At 38.6% G+C, this 9,023-nt stretch overlaps 1 protein-coding gene across 1 annotated transcript; it reads left to right on the plus strand.

Annotated features, from left to right (window-relative positions):
* Positions 1 to 98: 98 nt before the first annotated feature.
* On the plus strand, positions 99 to 7,750 carry LOC104079007 (protein spire homolog 1-like; the record flags this gene model as incomplete). Its single annotated transcript, XM_009580872.1, has 6 exons — positions 99 to 272; positions 3,669 to 3,806; positions 5,305 to 5,375; positions 6,105 to 6,132; positions 6,223 to 6,359; positions 7,224 to 7,750. Coding segments are annotated over 6 exons (801 nt in total), but the record flags the coding sequence as incomplete, so codon positions are not given.
* Between the last annotated feature and the right edge of the window lie 1,273 nt (positions 7,751 to 9,023).

Here is a 9,023-nt window from a genome sequence, read left to right on the forward strand (position 1 = left end):
ATTATTATTATCTTTTTTCTTCCATGACCCAGAGGACCAAAGCTAATGGTTTCATTTATACACAGCGTTCGCTTCTCTGCTTCCTATCTATTGTTCAGGTTCCTAGGATAACCAGTTTATTTCCAAGGATGACTTTCAGACCACTTTTCTCAACTATGCAAACAGCTTCTCTGCTCAGCTCTCATCCCGTTGAAGCAGCCATGTGTGGGGTGGCAGGGGCTATGTACTATCTGTGTGAGAGAGCTTTTGCCAGCAGGTGGAAACCCGCAAAGGTTTGCCTCTTTTTGCTGGCTTTGGAAATCACCTTCACCAGCACGTTCCCTCCTAGGGGAGCACTTCCTAAGCTGTGGCAAGAATTAAAGCTTAGGCCGGGATATTGCACCTGATTGACATTGATTTCAATGTGTGTAGGATATTTGTGTGTCTTCAATCACCTCACGGGAAAAAGAAATCAGTTCTGAAAGGACAGCAAACTAAAAATGCAACATCACAAGATTATCAATGGGACAGACCTTAAATGTTACAGCACGTGAAGATCCTGCAGCAAAAATCCAGCAAAACTATTATAATCCTTGGACTACGTTGAAAAGAATAAGGTTTTGTGTTTCTAACAAGATACACTATGTAGAATGGAAGGGCATTTGCAATCTGTTTTACTTGAAAACCTACATATGGTTTTGGTCCTCAGCACACTTAAGTATCAGAACCTGCAGAATAACTAATAGCTATGTACCAGGGAAGGCAAATCCACTGAAAAGAAAAACTGATTCATTTATCCTACCCCTATGTAGAATTGAACATGAATAATTTAATTTTTTCCTTCTTTTTCTTGTCCCAACCAATAAGTGAAAGTGTGAAACCTGTTGCAGGAGAGTTTATAGTTCAGATATCCAGCTGACTTCTTAGAAACTTTTAGTCTGCAAAAGCAACGAGAGTTTAGAGTGCTTAACTAATTGTGAATTGCAGAATTTAGAGACCAATCCGGCACTTGTTCGTATTGCAGTTTACTAGGGCAGCTCATTTGAATGCCTACTGACATCCTTTAACGAGAAGTTTTACAAGAAATATATTAGTGTAAAAATGTGTTAGTCGTAGGACCTATTAGGTGTTAGTGTGAAAATGTGTTAGTCGTAGGACCTATTAGGTGTGTGTTTGCTGAGAATGACCTACAAAGCACTTTATTTCACATTATGGATATGTAATTCTTACTACCTGCTTTTCCTGAGTTAAAAAAATTACACATATACACCTTAAGCTATTACGGTGTATATAATAAGATTGCACAGTCAAAGTGTTAAGCCAATTCTCATGAGGATCATGGAAACTTCAAGTTCAAAATAGTATTTTTAAGTAAGATTTTTTTTTTCCCTTTAAAAATAAAAATACTGTCTTTAATATTAAAATGAGTATTGAGTACAGTTCCAGAAAATCAAGACCATTCAAACCACATTTTGTCTTTAGTATGTTCTGTTGTATGCAAGTGTTGCAGAGAGCTGAAGTTCTCTCACTTGGAGCTGCCTAACTTGCGTGCAGGTTATTGTTGGAAGTTTGAGCAATAACTCCTAAGCATCATTGTTTAATGAAGTTTAGTCAGTGCTTAACGTAATTTTAATTACTTTCAATGCCTTAAAGCTAGTGTTGAAACAAAAGATTTTCTCGTGTACTTATTTCTATTCCAAAAAGGAAAAAAAAAAATCAAGCAGTTTTCTGAAATCAGCATAATATTTATCTTTCATTTAATGTTGCATTAACATTTTGTTGTCCTTGTGTAACCTCTGGAATTAAAACATTAGCATTTAAACATGCGAACATTTTCTATGTTTCCCCTGTTGCCTGCTAGCTATTTCTGTTTGCTTTAGCGGTAATCATTTTCGATTGGTACAACAACAGGCCCACACTATTCCCCTAGTACCTGCTCTACACCTATAGCAGATCCGCAGACTTTCTTCAAAGGAGCAATATTCCCTGACGTCATCGATATGTAAATTAAAGGAATGGGCATTCATGAGGGGGAAGGAAGAGCTTCAAGTAAGAAATGTATTTCTAAGGGACTTAAAGCTCTGATTGATTACACGCGTTCAGTCAGCCTCATTCACCTGGGACGGTTTCTCTCAGTCTCCCACGATGCAGAATCGAGGGTTTCGCTGGCGGTGTGTGCATCACGCTTTCCCACCCACTTCCTCTCCCGTCTCGCCCCAGCCTTCAGCCGCGCCTTCTCCATAGCGAGGCAGTTGCTGTGGGAAGAACCCAGAATGAAACGCTGGGAGCTGCTGGTTAGCTGTAAGGTTGCTCATAAGGAACAGAAGTTACTTTGTTTCGGCTGTGCAGCTTTACACCTCAGAGCCAATTGCAGTTGCTTTTGATGTAGTTTGTTCTCTCCAGAAAACTAGTGATTCTATACCCCAAAGGTTTAGCTGGCAAATCTAACAAAGTTAACTCAATTCTAGTCTTTTGTGGGGTACCTTAAACAGAGTGAAGTTTCTTTGTGTTCCCTTTCTAGATAGGTAAGACAACAGTTTTTAAAAATGTGGTGGTTCCTAAATGCTAATGTTTGCCAGGTCTGCAACGTAGAAAGATTTTCTTTTTAATCTAATGGAAAGACAGAACGGACCTCTGAGTACATGGAAATGCAGCATTTCACTACTAATCCAATTCATCACTTCAATTTGTAAACGAGATCTCCAAACTGTCAAGCCACGTCTTTGTATTTGCAGGAGAAATTTCCTTTGTTTATTCAGAGAGCATTACATGTCATTGTCATTACCGCACAGTAGCCCCTCTGGGCTGACTGAAAAGGTTTGCTAAGCATAAAGCGATGGGAGTTCCCACAGAGGTTTCTGTCTTTCTGTTGGAAATGTATAATCAACTACAGGGCTGGATTACAAATTGGGTTGGTGTTTTTTATTCTCTGGTGCCAAATTCAGAAGTTGTCTACTCAATATTCTCCTAAATGCTGTAATACAGAGCAGATGCAGAATTTTGTAAGTGGGAAATTGTGTTGTTAGTCTCTATTTGAGTCTCTGCCATTAATAATGCAACACTGGGTAGCCAGTTCTCCTGCTTTATATTTGAAGATTATTCTATAAAGCTTAAATTGCTGGTGTTACTTTTCTGGGGCAGAAAGGAGAACTTTTCTGCCTGAACTGCCCTAACTTTTTGTAGTCTTGGTGGAATTCTGATGTGAGCACCAAGATGTGGTACCACTGAATAAAAATTTCTGCTAGAATGGGCTACTAACAACTTTCCTTGGCCACTCTGGGCACCACAAAGTCTCAGAGAAATTGCGTGTCTTCAAACAATATACTTAATAGTAATACCATCTGCCAAATTACCTTTTCCTTTTCAAATTATAAACCTGAACGTTGTTTGGTTTGAAACAAATCTTCGTAATAAAAGACAAATGGAGAGAAGGGTCAAGTGGTTTGAGGAGGAAAGATGAGGAAAACTGTCATTGTTGTGAAGGCTGAACATCAGACCATTTAGATCACGCTTACGCAGTCTCTGATGGTTTGAAACTCATGTGATGCCCATGAATGAGCCAGTGTTATTCCAATTTGAAGGGAGAAACCCTCTGTTTCTGGAGTTACTAACCAGGTGGCTGGTTGTCTAGGTTGAAATCTGGAAGAAGCCATTTGGCTTTGAAATAATACGGGGTTTTTGGCTTCCAGGAGGAGTTCTGTTACCCAGTGGAATGTCTGGCTCTGACGGTGGAGGAGGTCATGCACATCCGTCAGGTGCTGGTGAAGGCGGAGCTGGAAAAGTACCAGCAATATAAAGATGTCTACACTGCTCTCAAGAAAGGAAAGGTAGGGCTGGGTCTGTGGAGGCTCCGAAGCTTATTGAGGGAGGCTGGTCGCACAAGCCTCCCATTTACTCATTTGTTTCTTACCCTGTATTGGAGAAAAAGAAGGAATATCCTCGAAACTCCCCCTAAATGTATAACATATGGGTCAGCTTCCTTGAATTATGTGCAGAAACATCAAAACTTTTCATGGAAATACCTTATTTGTTTAAATTTTCTATAAAAATGCAGTAGCGTTTGCAATTATCAGAGCATATCTGTATGTTTTAAACTTCATTGATTAAAGTGATTTCTGTCCCCATGCCTTCTGCAGTATTGCTTAGCATTTTTATTCCAGAAAATAGCATTACAGCTAGCAGTAGGAAATTACAACAGGTTTTTCATATGAATCCTCACTATCAAGCAGAGAGGGAATGAAAGCCTTCAGAGAAGTCAGACAACACGTGACCCCAGAAGGAGGTTTAATATTAGAGAACCCATTAACTAAAGCATTTTTTTCTGTAAACTGCAGATTGGGAATTGGTATTTACCAGTAGAAGCAGTGTCCTTTTCTCCCACTTTTGACTTGTGCTTCTTGAACTCCTCCAGCAAGTATATTTTGACTTCACAGTGTATTTTACCTACAGGCTTACCCGTGTCTAGTATGCAGATTTAATTTAAAGATTTCATACATTTAAGGCAGAGGGACAAGAATCTTAAAGTGTCATTCATTAGATTCAGCTGTTGCATATCATCATGATGTATAAAGCTTAGTAATGAGCTTTTATCAAATCTCAAAGTAAGTTGATGCTTTAATTAATTTAACCCATTGTTGAATTTGTTCACTTTTATTTCTGGCCAAATTTATCTAGCATCACCTGAATCTTTGGATCTCACTATGTCATCTTTTGTTTGACTGCAAAACTTTTGATTGTTCAATGCCTTTCCTTCCTAGAAATGTTCTTAAGCTGTGATCCCTACCTCCTTTGAATAAACTGAATAGATGGGATTTATTATCCCACTATAAAGCAGGTTTTCCTCAAGTAAGTGTTATAATAGCTCTTTCCTGCACCTCCTCTAGTTTTCAAGAATGTAGGATTGGAAGAAAATTGTCAAATGTTATCACAGGCAAAAATTTTGTGTCCCAGAACCTGACCCAGATGGTTAGGAACAATTCCCAGCCTAAATGTATTCATGGCTGAATTTATGCCCATTTGTTCTTGTGTTTTTCAGTTGTAACAGTTACCCTTCCTTACAGTTACTTACTTCCTTACTTTCCCATTGCTTTTTTGTGTAGTAATGATATAAACGTCAGTGAGGGAGGAGTAAAAATAAGTTAATAATTAACTGGCAAGCATTTAAGGAGTATTTCTAAATATTCTTTTCAATATCATCTTAGAAGTATGGATCCCAGAACTGGATGTAGTACTGCAACTCTGATCTCACTGATAGCAACTGATAGATGAAGTCATTATTGTGCTGGTCTTTGCCTAACGTTGTGGACTCCTCTATTCGTCTTTTAGCTCTGCTTTTGCTGTCGGACAAGAAGGTTTTCTTTCTTTACCTGGTCTTACACTTGTCAGTTCTGTAAGAGGTAAATATTTAATATCTGTTAATAAATGAGTACCATTTCAGAGGGAAAAATACTGATTTATATGTTAGAAACCCCTATATGTTTCCACTGCATACTGTTGATTTTTGCTTCTGTAACAGTCGAGGTTAAAAAAAAAAAAGCAAAACCAGATCCTTCCTAAGTGACAGAATTGCTTCCTCGGACTGAAACTCTAGGCTAAAAGTGAGAGAAACACCCATTTGTTCTTTTATGCTCGTGGGAGAGTGAGGTGGAATTTATTCAGACTCCTCAATCAACAGTTTCATAATCTCTATTGTTGCGGAAAACATTTCAAGGCAATTTACCTTTTGGGTTATTTTTGGAGTATTGGTGGGTAGAGAAGGGAAAAGGAATAATTTGCAGGCAAAATGAAAAATTTTAAGTTGAACAGTGAGACAATAAGTCTGGAGATGTATGGAATCACTAATTTATTGTGTCACCAAACGAGGTTTCTTTAGAGGAAAAACAGCTGTTTCTTTTTTTTTTTCCCTATTTTTTGATTTAGCTGTAGTTCTTGTTTAGCATTTCTCCTTGCTTTTGGCTTCATGTTCTGATTGAAGTTATTACATTGAAGAAGATTTAAAAATAAAAATGTTTGTTTAAGGGGAGGATGGGGGAGGATTCTAACTCCTGAAAACATTTATCCCTTATTCTTGATTGAAATGTAATTTTGCCCGATGAAATGATTCATGCTCTTGCTTTCTTACACAGGCCTGTATGCTCACAGTGTTGCAAAAAAGTAAGTAAATAAATTTACGGTTAGACCCTTTCTAAAAAGCTATAATCTTTGTAATGAGACTGCATGTTCCTTCTGCTGTTCTCACAACAGATGCGGTTGCCATCAAAGCCATATTCTACTCTCCCCATCTTCTCACTGGGACCTTCAACCTTGCAAAGAGGAGAAAGTTTTATGAGGCCAGAGAAACCCTCTACCAGTCACCACCGATCGCTGCGGAGCATGTCCAGGTGAGAGACAACCTTAGCTCACGTGTGTCTATTGGAAATGCTTCCTAAATGTTTCCTCTTGAGTTATCAGTCATTAATTACTGCCTACCTGTTTTGTAGATGTCGATGTTTCTAATGCCTGTAGTAACTTTTCTGAAGCCTGAAACCCCATGTCTCTTCCACTCATTGCTTTGATTTACAAAAATAGCAATACTAACAGCGTGTCTTAAACCTTTTTCACATTACAGGTGAAAAATAATATGAATCTGGGACAACTGTATTTCCGTAGCACCTCTGCAAAAATATCCTTAGCATGTCTTTTTCTGGTGTGAATTAGACTCTCCAGAAATAAATCTCGCAGGCTTGAATCACTCACTGAATGGGAATTCAATGATGTCTTGCGCAGATTTATCTCTTTTTTCCCCTAATTTTTCTAATTCTAATTTTCACCATTTTTTTTCACTTTGACATTATGAAGTTATCCACTGGTTTTATACCTTATACACAGATGGTTGTCAAAGCTGATCCGAGAAATTAAATATAAAAGAAATGCTCCTTTTTGAGGGGATCTACAGTATATACCCTCTGCATAAATCATTAGCGCTATGATGCTGTGTCAAATTAGCCAAACACATCATCTATTTATAATTATTAGTAAGGTTGTTACACATGTTACACATGCCCTCAGTTAGTGACCCTGCAATCTTGCTGAACGAGGCAGAAGCTGTCCTCTCTAGTGTTTGGTCTCCTGGTATCATTTTTGGGACAGGAGAAAGGAAGATTTGAATCAAGGCAGTTCTGATGTGCTGTTTTCTGCAGGTGTCCCTTGGGGCCCACTGCCATGCTGCTAAATAACATGACAGGTCCTGCTCTTGTGCCTTTCAGGTTGACCTCAAGGTCCAAATCTGTGGATAAGTCACATGAAGAGTTTCCCAAAGAATTAATGGAGGACTGGAGCACGATGGAGGTATGCGTGGACTGCAAGAAGTTTATTTCAGAAATCATCAATTCAAGCCGGCGCAGCCTATCTCTGGCCAACAAGCGAGCCAGGTTAAAAAGGAAAACGCAGTCCTTCTACATGTCGTCGCCGGGAACCTCTGAATACTGCCCCTCTGAAAGGACTATCAATGAGATCTGAGCCTTGTGCCTTTTTCTTTGCTTTTGTCTTCATGAGGTCATCATCCATGAGCAAGGTCACTGAAACTGGATTATCATTCCGTTGCTTCGTTTCACTTGACTGGCTTGAATTTGCATTAGATCACAGGATTTCCTACTCCAGTGGTTCCCAGAGACACAGAACGCTAGGTTTAGATCTGTGCAGAATGATACGCAACGGGTCAGCTGCTCGCACTGGAAGAAAATCAATAGTTTGAAATTGTTGCCTCTTTTGTATGCGTGCGTTGAAACTGGAAAGCCTTTTCTTGCTTTCAATCTTTTTTTTAACCATGCTTTGAATCATTTTTCAGGAGATGAGCTGAAAACATATGTTTAATGGAGAACCAAACCTAACAAAGTGTCAGTGTTAGCACAGTAGCAAACAATAAGTCATATTGGCATTACCACCCTAGTAATGCTCACGTCCTAGTTGAAACAGCAAAGGGTCGTACCACACACCAGATACCGAGTGTGAGCGACTGTGGTCAAAACCATCTTTCTTTTAACTGTTTTGGTTGCTCCGAGATCAGGATTCAGCACGGGACTTGACAATGTCTGTGTCCTTCGGCAAAATACGCGACGAAGCTGTTCGCCCCTGTGGATGGCTGTTCCCCTGAGCTGCTGTACTTTTTAAGCCTTAGTGTACCTCTAAGTGTCTCCTGAGCAGGTTTTAGTAGTTTACTTTCTATCTTGAATGTATGATGATGACTACTAGTAGCAGTGAATTTTAGTAGTAGACAGAGTTGTTCAGTTTATGGAGAGGAGAGAGAGAAATAAGGGAGGCTTCTAATTTCAACTGAATACCTGTAAAGTTGTTGTCATGGTTACTCAGAGAAAACGGTGGGTAAGGTGTACATTTGTATTATAATGGAGCACACAAATACTGCTATAGTTATGTCTGACAGCATATCGACCGATAACCCCATTTTTTCTGGGGTTTATAACTTGGCTGTAAAAATTCGTGTTCTGCTGAAATTTGGGACAGTGCTGTCTCAGATTGGGAGCAATCTGTCTCTTTTTTTCTTTTACCTTTTTTCATTCTTTTTTCCCTTTTTAATTCACTCACGAAAGAGTGCTAGACTGGTTGTTTAGAAGTTCCAACGATGTTACAAGGTTAACTGACATCTCATGCTTTTTTGCACTTTTTTTTATATTCAAAATACTTTTTTTAAATTCAAGTATAGAGTTTAGTCAATAATTTGGGGCCAGATCATTTTGGTATTTAAAAACAAGCTAACATAGCCAAGTTATTAATACTTGAAAATCAACTACTGTAACTTTTTCATAAATTTTTTAATACCCTGAGGCATATTTAATATCTATATAGCAGTGTATTATAGAATGACATAGCAGAAAAGTTTCAGATCTATTTATTAACATTTCTATACTTCAGATTAATGAGAGATACCTCAGAACTGCTCCAAAGTAGCGGGGACTGGATTTCTGTAACATGATTTTAAAGATGTATTAATCAAAACAGATTGTCCCGTCCAAATCTCGTGCATTGCAAAGCCCAAGCGAAGGCGGACT

Source organism: Fulmarus glacialis, unplaced genomic scaffold, assembly GCF_000690835.1.
Source record: "Fulmarus glacialis isolate BGI_N327 unplaced genomic scaffold, ASM69083v1 scaffold41966, whole genome shotgun sequence".
NCBI classification, from domain to species: domain Eukaryota; kingdom Metazoa; phylum Chordata; class Aves; order Procellariiformes; family Procellariidae; genus Fulmarus; species Fulmarus glacialis.